Source organism: Grammomys surdaster, unplaced genomic scaffold (genome assembly GCF_004785775.1).
Source record: "Grammomys surdaster isolate TR1022 unplaced genomic scaffold, NIH_TR_1.0 125179, whole genome shotgun sequence".
Classification (NCBI taxonomy): domain Eukaryota; kingdom Metazoa; phylum Chordata; class Mammalia; order Rodentia; family Muridae; genus Grammomys; species Grammomys surdaster.
Genome location: NW_021620071.1, coordinates 81,689 through 104,987, shown reverse-complemented (window position 1 = coordinate 104,987; position 23,299 = coordinate 81,689). Strand labels below are relative to the sequence as shown.

The window sequence follows — 23,299 nt, the reverse complement described above, 5'->3', positions numbered from 1 at the left end:
TGAGAACCACTGTTCTACGCAAAATTAAATACTGTATAATTATTTTATGTCTCCATCTGACACTCTACTTAAGCTCTATAATCATCCTATCCATTGCCTAAATCAGTGTTTGGGCCACTACAGACACTTCACTCCATTGTGGGATAAATGAATGGTGGTAACTTAGTGTACTACATATGCTTCAGCATGGAGTATGTAAAAACTTCATTATGTAAAAACAGAGTGCCAGTATAACCAAGAGACCTATGTTTCATAAGGATGTCAATGAGGATGCTGTTTGACATGTCATCCAAAGTATTGCTGTATCCATCTGAGAGGGGATTTGTGGCTTGGACTGAGATCTTGTCAATAAAAATGATGAGAAGCAGCTTGTCTCATAGGAAGTGCTATTAAAAATGGTGAAGGAAAGAACAGAATCAAGACTGACTCTTTGAATCTGGATTGAGTTACTGGTTAGATATTGGTATAATTTCCTAAAATAGAGTAAAGAGCAGAAGGAATAAGGTTAAAGTTAAGAATTATGTTTAGAGCCGGGCGGTGGTGGCGCACGCCTTTAATCCCAGCACTTGGGAGGCAGAAGCAGGCAGATTTCTGAGTTCAAGAGTTCGAGGCTAGCCTGGTCTACAGAGTGAGCTCCAGGACAGCTAGGACTACACAGAGAAACCCTGTCTCGAAAAAAACCCAAAAAAGAATTATGTTTAGGACTTTAAATTTAATGGGCAACTCAAGTGTATCTAAAGAAGCCATTAAATTTGAGACTCAGGAAGACTTGGGTACAGGCAGAGTTGGTGCCACTGGCTTACTGATACATCATCATTCAGAGTAATAAAAAAGCAGAAACAATTGAAATGTCACTTACTGAAGGCATAGTCTTGAAAAGTTATAAAATAACATTGAAATGTTATGTGGGGACTAAAAATAGTGTTATAAAAATCTTATTCAGATGTTAACTACCAATCTATGGCAAATTTATGGACAACATCTACTTTTCCTCTTTCTATATTTTATGAAACCCTTTCTATCAAATACATATTATGTTTATTTTTGGAGCCAGGAGGATCACAAGTTCAAATACATTACTATTTTTAGAGTAAGAAAATGCAGTTGAGCAATCTTTATTTTAAGGGAAAGTGCTCATGCCATCTATTTTACTGCTGTGCAGATAGATCTCAAAACATACATTAAGGAAAGAAGGCAGATTACAACAGCAGATGTTATGTGATCTCACTCCCTAAAACATTATCTATGCAAGAAGGAAAAGAAAAACTAGAAGAAAATTTAAAATGCCAACAACACTTGTAATTTCAGAACTCAAGAGGCTGAGGCAGAAAGGTTACAAGTCTGAGGTCAGCCTGTGCAGCACATTGAGATCTGTTTCAAAGAAGAAAAGGAAAAACAACAAAAACCCACCTAAGATGTCAAGGGCATAGGCTATTAATATAACCTTTTAGGCTATTAAATATTAAGTCACTGATGTGGCATTTAAGTACTCAAAACACATTTTTGGGCTGCTGAGGTGGTTCAGCAGGTAAATGTACTTGTAACACAACTCAGGATAGCAGATTCCTATCAGCAGCAGTGGCACTACCTAGCAGAAACAGCCAGGCCTCAGCCTTGGCACAAGTCAGCAGGGGGGAACCGGAGGGACGCCAAGAGAAGTTCTCAGCTATACCTCTCAGTGAAGACTTGAGACCAACAAGTGTGGCACAGCTAGCTCTATAAGCAAGCCAAACTCAGCCTCCATCACTGTCTGTCGAGTCCTGTAAACATCACGTGCCTTTTACAGGTCTTGTCTAAGCACATGCATCTGTCTCAGCTGACATCACTCTGCCAATCATTCTGAGTCTGTGGAAGTGGCAAGAAACTACAGCACACCATAAGAAGCTTTTTGATGCGGTTCTCTCCATGGAGTTCCAACAAATGCAGCTCAACTATGTAATGTAAGGTGGACCAATACATATGTGTTGTTAGCAAAGTATCTTTCATTATATGTCCTTTCATGTGCTTGCTTTCAGAACATCCTTTCTCCTGCGTCCACTTCAACAAAACCCTTCTTCATGTGTCTGCCCCAGCAAAACACTATCCAACACAACTGACTTTCCAAAGAACCCTTAAGTTTCCACTTCAACATAGTGAGGCACTATCTCAAAATGAAAAGATGAAGCTTTAAATTTCATTTTGTATCTTTTAAAAATATTTATTTTTAAAATTATATTTATGAAATAGGGAATAGAGGTAATGTGCACATGTGAGTATGAATATCCATAGAGGAAAGAAGAAAGCATTTGAAGCCCCCCCTGGAGATTGATTTAAAGGTAGTTAGTGAGCCATCTAACATGGATGCTGGAAACCATACTTAGGTACTCTGCAAGAGTAGTATGTGCTCTTTTAACTGCTAAGCCATCTTTCCAGTTCCTTTGCTTTTTTCTTTTTCTTTCGTATATCTGTGCTTTTTCCTGTATAACTGCTTAGTTGGGTACTAATACCAATTGTAGAAATATTTAATCTCAATTCAGGGCTTCTATCCTGCCTTTGATCATTCATTTCCTAGATAAAAGACACATAACTTTTATGATTTACAATAAGCTTTAATCTGCACTAGAGTTGGGCAGCTGTCTACCCTCTATGTTGTTAGAATCTACTTTCCTATCGATAACTCCAAGTTATTATACTTACTATGTTTAATCTGAGCTGTTCTTAACTCCAATTGGCCAGTCCTCATGGGTATGCTTTCTTGACCCTAACTCAGTGTCTTTCTCCTCTCTCCTTGTGGTCTGCTCTGACTCCAAGGCCAGAACACCAAGCCCTGCCTATCTCAATTCTGACCAGCTATAGGCTGTAGACATCTCTATTCATCAATCAGAAATAACTTGAGGGCAAGGTCACATAGTATCACTTGGGTCTACATGTGGAATCTCCCATCTCTGGGACAACCAGATCTTGGGAGCCCACATTTAGCATTACAATACACAATAACAGACCAAACTTCAACACATACCTTAACTTTTTAAAAAAAGGTTTATTTTTTTTAAATGTAGAGTGAAAGCACCCATGGACTCGAGAGATGTTGGGTCTCCCTGGAACTAGAGGTATATGTTGTTGTGAGCCACTTAACATGGGTGCTGGAACCAAACTTGGGTCCTCCAATAAGAGATATAGGTGCTCTTAACTGCTAAACCACCTCTCTAGCTCACCAATAAAATTTTTTTTTACAAGTTTTACTTATTTATCATGGGTACACATGGGTATGTGTACACATACATAAGTGAGAGGTTAGCAGGTAATGTCTTCCTCTATTGCTTCCCAGCTTATTTTTATTATTTTAAAGGACTATTTTATGTGCATGTGTGCATGTACATGCATCATGGATATACAGGTGGCCAAGGAGACCAGATGAAAGTGACCAATATCTTGGTTCTAGAGCCACAGTTGGTTGTGAGCTGCTATAGATGCTGGGATGGGAACTGAACCAAGCCCTCTGCAAGAGCAGAAAGCACTCTTAATCACTGAGTGTTCTATTCAGCATCCCCACCTTATTTTTAGAGAAAATGTCTATCGCCAAACTTGGACCTCACGGACTGACTAGTCTAGCTAGTCAGAGAGCCCCAGGATCCTATTATTTCCATCTCTGCCATATCTGTTTGTTGGTGATCAGAACTCAGATTCTCATGTGTATACAGGAAGTACTTTACCTAGTGATCCTAAAGTTTTCTTGGGGTATTTTCAAATCAAATGGTCATTTAATTAATTACTTACATACCAGATCCCAAGTTGTAGGTTATAAGTATGCATCACCAAACCTGACATGATTTTTTTTAAGTTTATTGCTGCATGGGATAATAGACACAACAGATATATCTCCCCACCCCATCTCCAAGATTTCAGTACTGAACTCAGGACTTTACAAATGCCAGGCAACCATCCTACCAATAAGCTACACTTTCAGATGGGCATTCATAACCCCCACTTTTTTTTTTTGCCAAGAACCCTTTTTGTTTTCTGGATTCCTCCTCAGGATATTATTTTAAATACATAAAATATATAGACACCGATTTATGACTTTTTAAGAATTTGTGCTAGAATAAAATTTGTTTCTTTGGTAAATCATTAATCAGAACCAGAGGTAGATCTAACTATCAAAGTTAGAAAACAGTTATGAACACATATGACATTTCAAATATCTACAATAAATATAGTATAATCTGAAAAGATTTTTATTCTCTACTGGTGATAGTCACATACTTTCCTGGTAATAGAGATCAAATCCAGGGCCTTACCCATGCTAAATATGTGTCCTACCACTGAGCTACATGCAAAAGCTAGAGCTATTCCCAATAGTACTATGAATGATCTACAATTGTCAGTGAGTAAAAATGAAATGTTTTCACCATCAAAAGTTACAAACTCCTGAATTGTTGAGCTAAGACTCAAAGCCCTTAATCTAGAAATCTAAAAAGATAAAATTCCTTACGGTACTGGGGACTAAACTCAGGTCTATGACCATGTTAGCATTCCACTACTGAGCTACCACCTTATCTCTGAGCACATGAATAGCAGTTTCTTTTGGTGAGTTATCAGAATATTTTTTATTTTTGTTGTTTTGATTTTTTTTAAAAAATAAGGTAGTATGGCTTCCTTTATAGTCCTAGCTGTCTTGGAATTCACTATGCAGATCATGCCAGCCTTGAACTTAAGAGACCCATCTTGCCTCTACCTCTCCAGTCCTGGATTCATGTCCCACTATGCTAGGCAGAAGGGTTTTTAAAACTTTTTGTTTGTTTGTTTGTTTGTTTGTTTGAGATAGGGTTTCTCTGTGTTGCCCTGGCTGTCCTGGAACACACTCTGTAGACCAGGTTGGCCTCGAACTCAGAAATCCGCCTGCCTCTGCCTCCCAAGTGCTGGGATTAAAGGCGTGCACCACCACTGCCCAGCATTTTTTTTAACTTTTAATCTTTGTACATATATATATTTTCTAAGTTTCTTACTGTAACATTCCATTTTTATAATTAAAAATAAAGAGCTCTGCTTTGTGGGGTGATGTCTATAGTCCCAGTACTTGTAGAGGAAAGAGAATCAGAAGTTCAAGGTCATCCTCAGCTATATAGGGAGTTTAAGATCAGTCTGGGATACATGACATGCTGCTTTAAAAAAAAAAAAAGCTCAAAAAGCTTAAATACATCATATTCCTGTTTGTTTTATATTAATCTGGAAGAACACCTAAGGAATATTATACAAGCACTTATAAGCTACATTAACATTTTAAATAAGGTAGCATCACTTTAAAACACACCTTCAGGGCTACAGTTGGCTCTGGCTAATAACACTGGCTTCTCTTTTAGAGGACTTGTGTTCAATTCTCAGTACCCACATGGCAACTCACAATTGTCTGTTACTCTAGCCCCAGGGGTCTGAAACCCACTTCTTGCTTCCTCAAGGAACCAAGCCTGTACATTGTGTACAGATACATAGGCAGCCAAAACACCCATATACATAAAAAATAAATAACTATTAAAAAACACAACTTTTAACTGTCCTATTTGGATTTTATCATTCCCATAGTCTTACAAGCCTAAAAAAAAAATCACTATATTTATTTATCTTGGAATTTAAATGAACAAACAAAAGCCAAACTGTCACAACTTGCAGACAATTGTCTACTTTTTTTGCCAAGTATAATTCCAAAAGCAGCTAAAAATATTAGAGCAAATTAGTCCTTAAAATATGCTCTAATAACTTCTACTGTATACAAAAACAGAAAACATAGAAACACATGGAAACTTATATTTTAAAAATAAATGACCAAATATGTGTAGGGAAAATTAGAATACAACACATCAAAGCAATGCTAATAATACATACCTCAAGCAACGTATTTTTCCCTTAGTAGTTTGGTATACTGAATCTTCATTTATAAGGTACAAACAAATGAAGATACAGGATTATCAGGAATTGGACACGGATGAACATCTGTCAATTACTAAGCAAGTAAACATAAGGAACACTAGTATATATTGTTCAAAACATTTACAAAAATTCATCAGATATGGTCTCAGGTTGGAGAACCCAAGATATTATTAGAAGCCCCAAACAAGCCAAAAAGTATTTCAAGATTTTCAAAACTGACTTACATGGAGAAAATTAATATTGTGCTGCAAATGTATTAAATTCATGGTTTAGTAGAGATATAGAGGGTTACAAAGGAGACAAGGAGGTAACTCTAGATATAGATGCCATTTTTTTGTGTGTGTGGAAAGATTTTATAAACATAGAAACGAAACAACTTCTCATTAACAGAACCAAAGGATGCAGACATAAACCAAATGTCAATCCCTGTTTCTATCTAATCCATTCTCAGTGAAGACTCTGGTTAGATTTCTGTTACAAAAATGTTTCCATAGCAAAAGGAAACACAAATGAAGAAGGTCTGCAAAGATCAACATAACCATACTTTAAAAAAAATAGAGAAAGGAGCTGCATACAATAGCATCCTGCACTGTAGAATATACTATGCTATATGTATAACACAAACCTTGCAGGGAATGTAATGTGTCCTGATAACTTTAGCAGACTAGCCACCTTGGGGAGGCAGGGAAATTACCATGAGCTGGAGTTAAGCTGGGACTGTTTCTGGTTTCTACAGAAAGAGGCTGGCATGAATATGCAGATCGCTAATACTTATGTCTGGGTCAAAAAGTACTTAGGTAGCTACCATATGGGTAGGGTACAGGGGCTGGAAAGGCTATGGGAAAACAACTGCAGAATGACCTAGAAAGAACAGAAGAGCAAAAAGTTCAGAGAATCTGGGAGAAGGTTCTAGTTTTAGTCCCTGAGCCTAGAATGGGAGAATTAAAGGAGTGTTGTTAACACTGGCTCATCAGGATGGACTTAGTCCATGACAAGAAATAAACAAGTCTGCTCATACATTTCCTTTACTATCAAAGTCTTGTTCAAAAAATAATAAAGCCAACTATAGTGACACACACTTCTAATCAAAGCACTTGGGAGGTAGAGGTAGGATGACTAGTAATTTAAGACTAGCCTCAGCTACATAGTGATTTTAAGGCTATTCTGGGCTATATGACACTGTCTCAAAAACAAAACAAAACAAAACCCCAAATAACTGGGCATAGTGGTTCCCACCAGTAATCTCAGCACTTGGAAACCAGAGGGAGAAAGACTGCCATAAATTCTAGGCCAGCCAGTGCTACACAGCACAACTCTGTCTCAAAAACAAAAATATTAAAAAGAAAAAAACTCACTGGTGAAAATCAGTAAGGGTTTAAGGGCTGCAGGTATGAGTTAGTGGTAACATATTTTCATAGAATAAAAAAAAAAATCAAGAGAACTAAGTATCATTTAATACCAAAGATAGCTTCTACACAAGCTCTAGACCACCTCATATAGACTGGCACTATTGAGTGTTATGTTAATAGATAATATGTTGGAAGGAGAAGCCCTGTCCTACTTACGTGTCTACCAATATCCTGGGACAAAAGTATAGGGAGAAGGAGGTTCTGTAAGGAGATCTATAATAGGAACCCTGGAGCTCCAATAGGTGAAATGGGAAGGTTACAGAAGTTGGCCTTAGAGTAAATCCAGAACAAATTCATTGTGGATATGGTACAGGATAGACGGACAGAGCACTGCTTGGTGCCTCTGAAGATAAGAGTAGTATCTTAAGAGTATGATGTAGCTTGCCTGGTATGCCTGGTATACAGCTGCCTGAACATCATACTACATGCTCAAAACTGCAAGAGTTCCCATCTTCAGGCCCCAGCTGCTTATGTCTCTGTACTGAGCCAGACACATATTCTCTCTTGGCTCAGCTACCAGGCATCCTTGTCTATCTTTAAGACTCATCATCTTTTCCTACTGATGCTTTCTCCTGGACTCAGCCAAAGTTTTCTTACTGTGCAGATGCTGACTGTCATTTAAGAAAAAGACAACTAAACTATTTTCTGCCTCCATCCCATAAATCTAACATTTTATGTGCTCTCTCAGTGGCAGATACTTTTTACAATCACAGTTGTTCACCCCTTGCAAAATCACAGCCCATATGCCCATCTGTACCTACATTAGGCCAGAATAAGGACAGTCCCAGTAGCTAGCACAGTTACTTCACATAACAAATGCTCAATCAGTAGAGGTTATACGAATAAAGTACTGTTATATACACTACATTCATAAATAAATGAAGCAACAGCAACTTGGTCCCAAATACTTACAGTATATTCTTTATGCAAATTAAAACAGGATGTAGGCAGAAGGTCCAACATCTGAGGGATACTCTCCATCCAAGAATCCAAAGGAGCTACCACAACTTACAATGGTCCAAAATAAAATTATTCCATTTTCTTCCAGATTCATAAATAGGAGCTAGTGGAAATTCCCCTCATCAAATAAAATGTCTTGCCTGAAATGTTCTGCTCACAAGAGATCATATTTTATGAAATGGAAGCTTCCAAAGTTTGGTTTCTACTGCTAACTGCTAAAAACAACTTCCTTCTAGCCCAACTACATTCAAATCTCTAAAAATAGTACTGCAGTCATAAATTCATGTGTTTATCTATTCATAGTTTTTCTCCTAGAAGTCTACAACTAAATGGCTACCCTTCTGTTTAGCAATACTTTGAAAATTTAAAATGTATATATCCTTTGATCTAGCAAGTTCCACTTCTAGAACTTTATCTTACAGATAAACTTGCCTCTGAACTAAATAGTATTTACAGGAAAGAATGTATAGTATGGTAGTTTGAACAGGTTTGGGCCCTATAGATTTATGTGTTTCAATGCTTGGCCATAGGGAGTAGCTCTATTAGGAGGTACGGCCTTATTGAAGTAGCTGTGACCTTGTTGGAGGAAGTACATCACTGTATAAGCAGGCTCTGAGATCTCCTATGCTCAAGCTCTGCCTGATGTAGAATCAGTCTCTTCCTGGCTGCCTTCTGATCAAGATGTAGAACCCTTGGCTACTTCTCCAGCACCGTGTCTACCTCTAGGCTGCCATGCTTTCTGCCATGATTATAACGAACTAAACCTCTGAAACTGTAAGCCAGATCCAATTAAATGTTTTCCTGTGTAAAAATTGTCATGGTCATGGTGACCATGCAATAAACTCTATTTAACAGCAATAAAACCCTAACTAGGACATAGAGCATCAACATCTTGAAGTAGATAAAGTTTTGCTATGTAGCTCCGAATGATCTGAAACTCACTATATAGAGCAGGCTGGTCTCAAAACTACAATGATCCTATTGCCTCTGCCTCCCAAGTATTGGAATTAAAGGTGTGTACCACAATACCATGGTAGGATAAATGATATTTTAACAATTAGGAACACAAACATCCATTAATAGAAAATCAATTAAATGTATTATAGCATATCCCATAAATAGACTATTTTATTTCAGCAGTTAAAAAGAATGATATGGTCCTGTATAAACTATTGCAGATAATCTCCAAGATAAATTAACAAGAAGGCAAGCTTTGCAACTATGTGCCATATTTTATGGTTCAGGTAAAAGATATACGCCCACATACTTTTTTTTACATGTATAAACATACAAAATACATAAAACATACATGTATAAACATTCAGAGTAAGGCGGTATTGACAGCCAGTAGGATAGTGATTTACCAAAGGATAGGGATGAAGCAAGAAACTGGAAATTAGTGTTCAGTGAGCATAGAACTGCAGCTTTATAAAAGAAAAGAGATCTGGATGTGGATGGCAATAATAATAATTTGAAAACTGAATGACTAGTTCACCAAATGGCTAAGACAAACCTAAGCATACTCCAGAAATCATCTCACCTCAAAGTTAAATATAAAAACCAGTATTTGGGAAAACACAGGGCAATCTTAAGGGGAAATAGGTAATAAAATACATATGACATGAAACCAGAAAGGGGGTAGTGGTGGTGGTTCTGTACAGAGGACCAGAAGGACAAGGCAGGAGAACAGAAAAAGGAATGGGGAAGAATGTGCAACAGAACAGAGTATATATGAAAATACCATAGTAAAACCATCATTTTGTAAGCTAACTTAAAAAAATACCTAAGGGCTGGAGAAACATAAAGAGGTCTACCACTAAGTCTAATGATCCCTTACCCTAACACACACACACACACACACATACACACACACACACACACAAACACACACACACACACACACACACATATATATATATATATACACACATACAAATATAATTTTAAAAAACAATTTAAAAAAGAATGTGGACAAATAAGAACTTATGGTACATTAAATATGTATACATTGGAAATACAATACATCTACCTTTTCAGAAAGAAAATGAAAGCATCAACTAACTCTTACAAGAAAAAGATTTTCTTGTATAAAAACTTAATTTTATGTGTTTTGTCTAGTGTAAGCTTATATACCACATGCATGTGTGATGCCTTGGAGGCCAGAAGGAGGATCCCCTGGAACAAGAGTTATATACCCTTGTGAGTTCTGGGAACTAAATCCAGGCCCTTTGCAAGAGCAGCAAGTGTTCTTAACCACTAAACCGTATCTCCAGCTCCCAGAAAACACTTTCTAAGAACAAATGAAATCCTAACATATTTTTTAGTGTCCATGTTACACGTGAGCTATATAGTCTAAGGACAGTTTGTGGGAGTCAACAACTTGGAAGAGTTGGTTCTCTTCTTCTACTATGTGGCTTCTGGAGATCAAATTCAGGTCATTAGGCTTGATGGACGCATCTTTAACTCACTAAGCCAATCATTGGGCTGCCTGAGATTTTATATCATAGAAGGACAAACAGGTTAAGTGTTCAGTTCAGGGGATCTAGAAAGTACAAGGTCCTGGCTTCTTTAAGTGGTCCAGAGCCACTTAAAAAGAAGTATCTTGGGGGCTGAAGAGATGGCTTAGAAGCCAAGATCATTTGTAACTCTTGTAGAGGACCTGTGTTTGGGTTTTCAACACTCACGTGAGGTACCTTACAACTGTCCATAACTGTAGCTCCAAGAAGATCTACCTCTGGCCTCTGCAGGTACCTGGCACCCCTCACCTTCCATGTGCACCCCACAGACACAGAAAGACACACAGAGAATTAAAAATTAATAAAAAAATATCCTGATGGAATAATGTATACAAAATATGAACATATAATTCACATGGTCCAGATACAAATGGCCAATAATTACTGAGGTTCAGCTTAGTAATAACAAAAAGAACAAAAAGATTTCAAAAATAGGTATCTAATGATCAAATCCCAAGAATTTTGAATGCCATTTGGAAAAGTGATGTGCCAATACCTACCAGTACCTCCAAGTCTAGGCAGCTGTTCTTCAAAATGACTGGCTCATGAAGAAGTTCTACTTTAAAGTTTTATAGGATTTTTTTGTTTTTTGTTTTTGAGACAGGGTTTTGCTACATAGCCCTGGCTAACCTAAAACTCGATATGTAAACTAAGCTGACCTCAAACTCAAAAAGATCCATCTACCTATCTCTGTGTCCCAAGTTCTGAGATCAAAGTTGTACACCACCATGCTTGGCATTTTTTTTTAAGAAGAAAAGTATACACTTTTCTACAAAAGACAAATTCTATTGTTTGAAGTGAAATGGCTGTTTTTCTCATTCGTAAGTAGTAAGAACTTTTTCTTTTTCTTTTTTTTTGGTTTTTCGAGACAGGGTTTCTCTGTGTAGTTCTGGCTGTCCTGGAACTCACTCTGTAGACCAGACTAGCCTTGAACTCAGAAATCCACCTGCCTCTGCCTTCCAAATCCTGGGATTAAAGTCGTGCACCACCACCGCCCAGCCATAAGAACTTTTTCTAAAAAAAAAAAAAAAAAAAATTCCACCCTTTATTGGAGAAACATGTATAGTGTCATTACTGCCTTTTTTCCTAAAGTCATTCGTAACTGAGAAAAAGATTTTAAAAAACACAAACCACTCTCAGCTGATCATCTACCAGAAGAAACCCATCATTGCTTCTATTCCATTTGATAGAATTCCCGAGACAAAGCACTAGCCATATAACTCGCACTATAAATATGTGAAGCACAAAGAACAATCAGTCAGGTCTGGAGCATACCTCATCGCAGTAAGGAGAATGACAACTGAGGTCACAGGATCAGGAGCAGAATCAAATCCAGAACCTGGGGGCAGTGCCACGGTCTTCATTTCCTTCTATTCTCTTCCACCCAAAACTTACTTCCCCAGATAAATCAGCTATTTGTGTGTGTGTGTGTGTGTGTGTGTGTGTGTGTGTGTGTGTGTATACAAATAGCTTTATGAGGTATAATAAATCTAGAGATACAGAAAATGCTAACTGGGGATCTCCAATAGAATCACAATTCAGCATGTGTGAACAGTCAACATTTTCTTTTGTAGAAAATAGGAAAATTCAATTGAAATTATCTGTTTTATCACACAGAAATGCAGGTGACAAAATATCAAATATGGAATAATTACTAATTTTTAAAAAAAGCTTGAGAGGTTTAAGCCTGATAAAGGATAAGAAATTACAGAACAATTCACTCTTGGAAAACTAAACTCTACACAATGCTACCATAGTAGTTCACACTGCAGCAGATCTGTCAGGTATAAAAATGACTTGGTTTTCTAGCTTTTCCAAAAGCACTTATCCTGTTCTAGAATCCCAAGAACTGCACATCTGTCTGGATGCACTCCATCAGAATTCAGCAAGCAAGCACGATTAACCACAGGCTCCATTGTGCTGTGACACTTTCAGAAGGGTGCTTTTCTAGGAGACCACATCCCAACTCCTATATCTGAAAATGCAGTACACCACTGTTTGCTAACATTGACCTGCAAGACATTTAGCCCAAACCAAATCAAAGAAAGCATCATGCTGAAGACCACTAGGTAAGAGCAGCAGCACAGGTGAAGAGCTCAGGACAAGCACTCTCCTGCTTCAAGGTGAACTGAAGCTGCAGATCACCAGTTCCAGCTCTAATCTGACACCCACCCCCCAGATCACATTGTGGCTACCAAGTAACTCTACCCAAACTGAACTGAACTTTCAGGGCTCAGGGAAGTGACTTTTTTTTATTATATGGCACAGTTTGGCCCAGTTATATCTTTTGTCTTTGGGGTACTTTCATACTGTCCAAGAATAGTATATGTTTTTTCCTTTTTTTTTTTTTTAAAAACAGATGGCCAAACCAGGACATATACTAAAAAAAAAAAAAGGAAGGTTACTTACCTGAGCCCTAACATCCCAGCTACCATGGAATCCTGTTGGAGCTGGTCTACAGAAGCAAGGTGTATTCTGGGGAGTCACATGTCACATCAAAGCAGGAACTGGTGAGTCTGTATTTTTATGGAGCCTAAAACAAAGAAAATCGTAAGTTGAAAGTCCCCATTGAGCTGCACCTTTTTCCCAAGGCTTTTTGGAACATTCTGAAGATAAACACAGACAAAGTACTATGTTACTTCCCAGCTCAGCTAGTTAGAAGCAAAGAATAAACTGCAAATTACTGCCACATAACACAAAATGCTAAAATAAAAACAAGATTTATGGTTGTCAGAGTTGACTCTATCAGAGGTCTTTACACCTCTGGGGATCACTTTGAAACTACAATGAATACCACAAGTGGTGATTTTTGGTTAAGTATTTCTTCCACCACATTATACAGGAAAAGTCAAGGATAGAATGTGTTCAAGAGTTTATGCGACAGAAAAACAAAACAACAAAAAAACAATCCCACAGCCCCCACAAAAAACAAAAAAAAACAACCCCCCTAAAACCAAAGAAACAAATAAAAAACCCACACATCACCTCAAAAAGAACACAACCAAATCCAGAGTCAAAAGTCTCTCTTCTGCTTCCAGCAGTCAAAGCTGCAAGGAACTGCTCTAACACATCACACAAAGGGGTTTTCACCTTGAGATAAAAGACAAAAAGCACCAGGAGATCCAAAGCCATCACTCAAACTTGTAAGCCCTTCTCTAACCAATTACTGTAAGCCTCTCAAATCAGTAAATCTCAATGTCTGTAACACATTAAGTTGACGGTTCTTTTGAGTTTTTTGTTATTGTTTTTCTTTAAAATTTTTGAGATTTTATTTTATTTTTATTTTACGTGTATGAGCATTTGTCTGAATGTATGTCTGTGCACTAACCACATATAGTGTGTGCTGAGGCCAGAAGATGGATCCTGGGACTGGAATTAGACCATTGTGAGACTCTATGAAGGTAGTAGAAGATAAGCCAGTGCTCTTAACCGATGAACCATCTCTCTCTCCCCATTGTTGTCGCTTTTTGAGGCAATCTTGTTATGTAGTTCAGGCTGTCCTCAAACTCAGATCTTCCTGTTCAGCCTCTCTTGTTTTCGTGCACATGTTTAAATAAGGCTGTTGCCATTACGCTAACCATCATTTCCTTTTTAAAACCTAACTGCCTAAATACCTAATTTCAGACACCTGGCTTTCCCAGAAATAACACTTTTATCTTTACACTAAAAGAAAAGCTTATTATACTATTCAACTTAAGACTATTATAAGTCACTCATGGGGTCAAATCCAGAGTAAAGGCAACAGCAACCAAGTCCTTTGCGGCTGTATGCTATGTCCCTAGATGATGCTTACAGTTATCTTTTAAGGCTCAGCAAAACTTCTTCATGCCCATAATTTCCTTAAATCATAGAATTAAGTCATGGAACAGTTTGAAATCCCAAAGTTAATTATTTTTTGGATATCAACCTAATAAAAATCAAACCAGTGCCTTGTTTAAGAAAGCCTGCAAAATCACCACTTCTCAAGACCACAGTTTTACCTACCTGCAATTTTGTTTTATTTTTTTTGTAAGGATGGAACTGAAATCAGTGCCTTGCTCATGTGAAGCAAATGCTCTACTACTGACTGAGCCCTATATCTTCAGCCCTTATTTCACTGAAATCTAAACTAAGCTTTATTCTAAGCTCTTAAAAAAGTTTGAGATTTCACGAGGAAAAAAAAAAGCTAAAAATCAATATAGTTAGGTGAAAATTCAACAAAAATGTTCATACTAAAATACCCCAAGCTCTTAGGAAAAGATAAGTAAGGCTTGGCCAGTAACAAGAGTCCAGACATCCATAGTACCAGCAGAGCTAGGTGAGCAGACATTCACATGCTAGCAGAATATCTAGGAAAAGGTCATACTTCCCCCTCTAACATGGGAGTAGGCATGTCTGCCTTCTCTTTAATCTTGCCACCACTCAGACATTCCATACACTATATTTCCCATGAAAGTGGTTGAAATCAAACTTTCAAAGGAAAATGTTTCTTGGAAGAGAAAGGCAAAAGAGAATTGTAGAAAGCAGAAGAGCACACACACACCTTCTGTATAAGCAAGCCCCAGAAGTACCTGAAATGATGAGCAGGTGCAGTGCTCTGACTGGACAACAGTGGAGTAATTTTAAAAAGCTGTGATGGGCACTGAGGATAATGTCCTTCCCTTGGAAGAACAATAGTGTTCTCTACCCAACTAAAAAGATTGTTTCTGTCTGAACAGATGTTACCAGAGCAGGTAAGATTAAAAATGAGGTATTCTGTCACACTCCCTGGAATTCTCCAGTCTAGGCTGTGCTTAAAACACTGGCTACTAGAAATGTCATTGTCCATGATTCTATGCTTCCCAGATGTAGTTCACTAGTGGTAAACTGCTCTTAACCAATTAAAGGATTCCCCAATGAGTGACCTGTTTTTGTGGGACTCCTATCAGAGGGAGTAGGGAGCTCTTTCTGACACTTTTGGCTACTTTTGGAATCCTTTTCCTCCTACTCGGCTGGCTGCCTTAATATGAGGGCTTGTGCCTTGTCTTATTGAAACTTAATATGCCATGTTTGGTTGATATCCCTGGGAGGTCTGCCCTTTTCTGAAGGGAAAAGGAGGAGTGGATAGGGCCAGGGAAAGAAGGAATGAGGGAATGGGAGGAGAGGAGGGAGTGGAAAACGCAGTCGGGATGCAATATATGAGAATAATTAATAAAAAAAAAGATTCTCACTGACAGTTACCTTTAGAAAATATAACAGCTTACAAGACACATCATTTACCATGCAAACAAACTAACAAGTTTACCACTGCTGCTCTTTACTCTAGGTTAAAAAAAAAACTTCTCAGGAGTGTATGAGTGGAGTTAGGGCACTGGAACCTGGGATTTGGCTGGTTTTTCCTTCAAACTCCATAGCTTTGCCTCCCCGCCTCCAATATATTAGGCTTCACAGAAGCAGATCAGGTAGAGGGAACAACTCTATCTGGAAAATACAGATTGCAAAAACATATCATAAACTTCTAAAATCTTTGTGGTCTATATGTGGACTTGTGGTCTATGTGCCTCAGGATTCAAACAACACAGAAAACAGAGTAGAAGACTAAGGATGTGGGGTGATTGCCTAGCATGCATGAGGTCCTGGGTTTGACCACCAGTATAACAATAACAACAACAAAAAGGAAAAAAAAAACCAACAATCCTTAGAGTACAAGGGACTACATGATACTTTCTTCTTCAGTGAAACAGGGACCTGTTACTGTAGCTTTAAAGCACTCAAGACACATTCTTATGGAAAGGAAATAGGCATATGTGATAGATCAATACTAGCAAGAAAGCCATACAGTTTCTTCAAATTCTTAGGACATACTAACTTCAGAAGTCACCAGGCACTTTGAAAGGAAACTGTGTTCTAGAAGTTGCTTACAATGTTTAAAGATCTATGGGCACAACAAATAGCTGACCAGAGGGGCACCCGAGGAAGCAAACATGTTGTAGAATATGAAAACAAAGTAAAGGTTCCAACTCTAAGCTCAGGCTCAGATGTAGAAGCCTTAGAATTTTTTGACAAGCAAGACTTGGGGGTGTGTTTGTGAAAGTGAATGTACCCTGTCAGTCAGCCACTTTGCTTAATGAATAGGTCATGTGTATTAACTCATTTTAGATCATTTGTACGTTTAAAGTGTTTGGATTCTTTAAGGTTTTGACATACCCAGGTAAGAAAATAAAAGCAAGTGTTTCCTAGGCTTTCCAAGTATGACTTGAATTTGAAGTTAAAAACAAATGAAAAAAAGCAAAAGCCTATAAATAAATATATTTTTCCAAATTCTTGGTGGAAATTCCCCAAGGACCTAACAATCCAAACTTTATCTTTTTATAGAGATCCGACATATTTCAAAGAACCTAAGATATAAGCTTAATCATGTTATTAATTGAAATTGCTGAGATTCACAAGATAATTCTAACCACGAACCCAAAATTATCCTCTACAGTAATAATTACCTATTAGTGAAATTTTACTACCCAGGCCCAAACTGGTTTCATTTATGTAGTATAACAAGATATCTAGAACTTGTGAGAGTCCTACAACATCTCAGCCACTTAGCACTATAAATTAGTCCATTCTGTTTCACGATCGCCATCAACCACTCTGTATCGGAGCCTATTGTCTCACTGTTTGGGGTAATGATTCCAAACACTGGAGACAACATGCAAATGACTCAACAGAGCCCATTTGTGTTCCTGGAAAATTAACCAGGAGTACATATCTGCCTGAGTCAGGAATATTAATTTTGTGGTGGAGTCCATTTTTGTTTTGATCATCCTACATACAACCCGAACATACATGGAACCAGCACAGGGGTATTCCCTAGCAAGCTTTGCCCTTCGGGGGTCCATACTTAACAATGTCAAACCAGGGTCTTTCTTGGGAGATCAAATCTTTTTAGACTCCATGATGACTTAAAACCTTTAGTGCAAAACCTCAGAAACATTGCCACTGCCACATAAAAGTCACCTGTTTTTATTTTAAGTGATTCAGCGATAACGAAACTAAAAAGGGAATGAACTTTTAGAGATAATTGACAGGAGTCACAGTGATGTGATGAACTCGCCCCCATCTGGTACTGGCGATCCTTAGCGCTCCAGGACGAAAAGAGCCTGTTACATACAACGTCCCATTCCACTTATGTAACTGGATGATGGCTGGCGAAGGGAGGGGAGGGAGGGTGGGAAGACGCTCATATTCCGAAGCCACAGCACAGCATCCCCAAAGAACCAGAGCACCCTGCGGGCATGGTCTCACAGAAGAGCTTCGGAAGAACGCACAGTCCCTTGCCCACGGTGCCTAATGAGAACTACAACCATCTCTTTATGATGAGTTATGGGACCTAGGAACATAATGTCTAGTCCTTTTTGAGGGTGGACAATAACCCCCAACTTGTTCCTGCCAAGTGGAGAATGGAGCTGATGGACCGACTCGCTTCCAGTACGGACAAAAAGTCTTGGAATGGGAAAGGAGGAGGAGGGAGCAAAACCCAGAGATGGGGGTAAGAGCTCAGGAGCCCTTGTGGCGCACTCGCCCAACGGGAGGTGGACTGCGCACGCGCGCCAGTATGTGCGTGAGGGGGGAGCGAGTAACGGGAGTGGGGGCGCGCGAGGGAGAGGAGACAGCGCGATCCAGGGAAAGGTCGGGACCGCGGGCGCGCGACAGTGCCGCGGCCCAAAGCCCCAAGAAGGGCAGGAGCGCGCGAGCCCCAACTGGCGAAGCCCAGACGACAAGGGCGCTTGCACTGCTGGGGCCCAGGATGCGCACAGAAGGGGCGGGCAGCGGGAGGGTGTCATTCGAAGGTGGCTCCAGGGAGATCGCGCCGAGAACCGTCGCTCGCGATTGCGGGAGACGAGTGGAGAAAGCCACCACCGGCAGCAGAGGGAGGGGGAGGGTAGAGAGGAGGGACGCCATCCGCCAGCCGTGTCGCCCGACCCGCGGGCCCCTCCCGCGCCACGTCCCGCCCCTACCCTCCGCCCCCCAGCAAGGGTGCCCGCCCGCGGCCTTGGCGGTCCCACTCACAGTCTCTCCTCCTCGCCTCCTCCTCCTCCTCCGCTCGGCGCGGCGGCGGCGGCGGCGGCGGCGGCGGCGGCGGCGGCGGCGGCGGTGGCGGCGGCGGCCATTTTCCGGATGGCTTTTACCACAACCCTCTCTCCGAGAGGAGGGAGCGCGCGCGCAACCGATGCCGGGACCCCGCACGGCCGACGTCGCGCCCCGCCCTCCCGGCCAGCCTGGGTGCTGCTGCACCTGCGCGCCAGCGCCTCACCGCCGGCGCTTTGTCGAGCTTACGCTCCATTGGCTGTGGAGCCCAGGCTGGGGCGGAGACTTAGCAGTGACGCCCTCAATTGGCAGGAGTTCCTGTCTGTTTAGGCAGGAAAAGGAGCGGACCCCATTCAGCTGCGGATTGGTGGAGTTCTGCTGTCACTTGGAGAAAAGAGGCGGCTAGGGCACTGAGGACTGGTTTTGTAGACAGCATTTAAATTTTGAGGATTAACTGGGCCCTCCTTGTAGACTCAGGAGCTTAAAGAAGTCTAAGCTCTTGGCCCCATTAGAGCTGCCCTACCGAGCAGTTGACCGCTGCTATAAGAATTTGACTGCACAAGCACTTTCTTAGTATCATTTTATGTAGAAGAAGCAAAGTTGCCCGTTGAGAAGCCTGACATTCCAAGCCAAGTGACTTGTTTTAAAGGGTCTACAGATTGTATTATTCCACTTAATTAGCAGGTGTCACACACTTAAGGCTGGCAGTAAAATCAACATATCAAACCCTGGTCTTTGCAGACTTTTATAATGGGCAGATGGCACATCCCAAGCCCATAAGAGATCTGTCCGTCATTGTTGAATCAGATGGTTTGATGGAAGTATGTATAAAAGGGAGTGAGCCCAGAGGAAGTAGCACTGCTTTGAAAAACTGAGAACCAGCAATCTGAATTTAAGAGTATGAGGGAAGGTTTGGGTAATAGGGTGTCATGTTTGTCAAAGCAACCTTACCCTGATACCATTCAGCATCCAATGCTCCTTGAGCTAATCAAATGCTCAACAAGAGACTTTCTGATTCAAATTTGCCTCTCCTCTCCATTCATTTATTTGCTAGGCATTGTTTTAGTACTGAACAAGGAGACAAACTAGAATCCTGATAAGCAAGAGTCATACTAACCATACAAGTAAGTAGAACTTAAAGTTTTACATAGAGATAAAGACTTTGAAATAGAGCAAGGATGAAAGGAGTGCCATTATGATATCCTCTAGCTTTTGCCCTCATGTCATCCCCCAATATGTGTAACTGGGGAAAACATTCTAGGCAAGTTTAGACACTCTAAGGAAGGACTATGCCTGCCTTACTAAGGAGACCAATGTGACTGGAGAGAGACCCAGACCACCAAAAGAACTGGGAGATTATTTTGAAATGAGAAGCCCTTGATAAATATTTGAGTCACTAGCTGGCATCATAAAACCTATGTTGCCAATCAAGAATGGAGAACTAGCCAGTCCAGATGTCCTAGCAACAGTTGAAGAGAGATTAGCAGTTGAATTCTGTTAAGTTGTAATATTTAAGATTTATGTTCAAAATTGAGCCAAAACTATTGATTACCAGATGGAAAGAAAGGAAAAAAAATAAGGATGATGACTGAGTTTGGGGCATGATCACCTAAGTAAATGTTTTGTACTACAATGGGGAAATCTAGAGGGTTCTCAGCACCCATATGGCCACTCAAAACCATTTGTAATTCTAGCCTCAGGGGATCCTGTGCTTTCTTCTGACCATAGTAAGTACCAGGCATACATGTGCTACACATACATACACACAGGCAAAACATTCATACACATAAAATACTAAGATAGATAAATGTAAAAAACAAGTGGGTATAATCTTAGAGTGGTAGAGTATGTGTGTGTGTGTTGGGGTGTGAGCATGCAGATATTTGCATATGCAGAGGATAGGATCTGAACTTGGGTCCTCTGCAAGAGCAACAAGTCATCCCTCCAGCCCCACCTCCAGGTTGAGTTTATTCCATGAATACAAGGATGGTTTAAAATTAGAAATCAATACAATTTTAAGAACAGATCATGTGATTATCCCAATAAATGCAGGAAAAAGCATTTGATAAAATTCAATACCTACTTGTGATTTTAAAAACATCTAAAAAAAAACCTATAATGAGAATGTCCTTAATCTGATCAAAAAATGTCTATAAACCTGTAGAGGAAACATGATATTTAATTGAGAACAAAGCAAGAAACAGAGCAAGATCTACAGTGCAATATCATTCACAAGAAATAAAGTACATCATTTTCCTACTATAATCTGATAATTGGCCCTTCACTATGGAGAAATGGTCATTAGTCTAAGTTTAGTATTAGGGTGCAGGCATGTAAGCCTAGCCAGTAATAAAATGTTGCCAAATATAATGGGAAGGTTAAAATCTAGAGATAAACTTACTAAGATATATAAAAAACTGGGTCTCTGAGACAGTTCAGCAGATAAAAACACTTGCTGCCAAGCCTAATAACCTGAGTGACACCTAGGACACACATTATGGAGGAAGAAAACTGACTCTCAAGAAAGTTGTCCTCTGATCTCCATACTCACACTGTGGCATCTGAATGCTTGTGTACATATATACACAATAATAAATACATGTAATGAAAATGTTTAACGAAATGTAAAAACATACATAAAAATTTACTGAAGAGGCAGGTAGATTTCTGAGTTTGAGGCCAGCCTGGTCTCCAGAGTGAGTTCTAGGACAGCTAGGGCTATACAGAGAAACCCTGTCTTGAAAAAAAATTTTACTGAAATAGCTAAAAGATGTGAAAAAAAGTAAACTACCATATTCCTGGAATGGAAGAGTCAACATAAAAATGTCAATACTTCTTTAAGAAATCTGAAAATTGCCCTGATCAAAATCTAAGAGTTTTGAGCCTAGCTTGGTGGCTAATACCTTTAATCCCAGCATTTGGGAGACAGAGGCAGGCATAGCTCTGAATTTCAGAACAGCCAGGGCTACACAGAGAAATCCTGTCTTGAAAAACTAAAAAAAAATTAAATAAGTCCCAAAGTTTTTATGAGCTGTAACAAGATAATCCTGAATTGAGAAGAGTAATGTACAAAACAAGAAGCCAAGACATTTTTGAAATTTTGTGACGAGAATCTTAAGTTCCTTAAACTAGATAAAAGAGATTTAAATGACATATTTTATATTTGCACTGAAAAATAGAAAAAAATACTGTACCAAAAGTATTTTAGTAGTAGAATTAAAAGGACCCATTTTAAAATGAGACTGTAGCATTTAAAAATAATATCCCTTTAAAATGGGGAGATACAGTCTGAGGATGAAACATAATGGTAGAGCACTTGCCTACCACTTATACAGCCCTGGATTTAATCCTCAACATAAAAAGTTGGGGCAATTACAACCAGGAAAACATACAACATGTATATACCTCAACAAACTGAAGAATCTTAGCAATATGGAAAATAGAACACACAATCCACTCTGTCTTTCTAAAAATCTGTGGGAGTGATGGGAAAACATATTTTAAAAGAATAAATCCAAAACGACAAAGAAAAATGAGAAAGATGACACAGTTCAAAATACTGAAGGCACATCCCATGTGATGCTTCACAAGTACAAACACAATTTGGCTTTTGGATACTTATGTAACATCTCCTAAAACCATTCATCCATCATAGACACCAATAAACTGCCCCAGAAGCTGGAAGTGTTGCTCAGTTGTAAAGTACTTGCCTAACATGTACAAAGCCCTGGGATAATGCCTAGCATTACGTAAACATGGCATGGTGGTGCACATTTATAAAGCCAGTACTCAGGAAGTAAAGGCAAGAAGATCAGAAATTCAAAGTCATCCTTGTCTACATTATGAGTTCAAGGCCAGCCTCGGCTACATGAGATGCTGCCTCATAAACAAAGCAAAACCCAATCCCTTTCATACAGGAAAACATTCATATTCATAAAATAAAAATAAATACATATTTAAAGGTAAAATAAAAAAGACAGTAACAGCCAGGACTATACAGAGAAACCCTGTCTCAAAAAAAAAAAAAGACAGTAAATTATGCCTATATGTTCTCAAAGCTTTCCTTCTTTACTCTTTTTTTTTTTTTGAAACAGGGTTTCTCTGTGTAGCCCTGTCTGTCCTGGAACTCACTCTGTAGACCAGGCTGGCCTGGAACTCAGAAATCTGCCTGCCTCTGCCTCCCAAGTGCTGGGATTAAAGGTGTGCGCCACCACTGCCCGGCCCTTCTCTACTCTTAAAACTACTCAAAAAAAAAAAAAATGCCAAGGCTGTCAAGATGAGTTAGTGGATACAGGCCCCTGCTACTAAACCTGATGACTAAGTCCAAGTTCCAGTACCTAAAACTGACTCCCATCAATTGTCCTGTGACCTTCCTTCACATGCATGCTATGGCTCATTCTCTCCTTCTCCCCAATCCAGATAGATAGATAGATAGATAGATAGATAGATAGATAGATAGATAGATAGATA

General features: G+C 39.4%; 1 protein-coding gene across 1 annotated transcript in view; it reads right to left on the bottom strand.

The window, feature by feature from the left end:
- Positions 1-19,014, bottom strand: part of Mecp2 (methyl-CpG binding protein 2) — a 66,232-nt gene extending 47,218 nt beyond the window's left edge. The window contains exons 1-2 of the mRNA XM_028785302.1: positions 18,812-19,014; positions 13,199-13,322 (exon numbers count right to left, since the gene is read on the bottom strand). Coding sequence (XP_028641135.1) covers positions 13,199-13,224 — 26 coding nt within the window. The 5' untranslated portion in view covers positions 13,225-13,322; positions 18,812-19,014. The remainder of the gene's footprint in view (positions 1-13,198; positions 13,323-18,811) is intronic.
- Between the last annotated feature and the right edge of the window lie 4,285 nt (positions 19,015-23,299).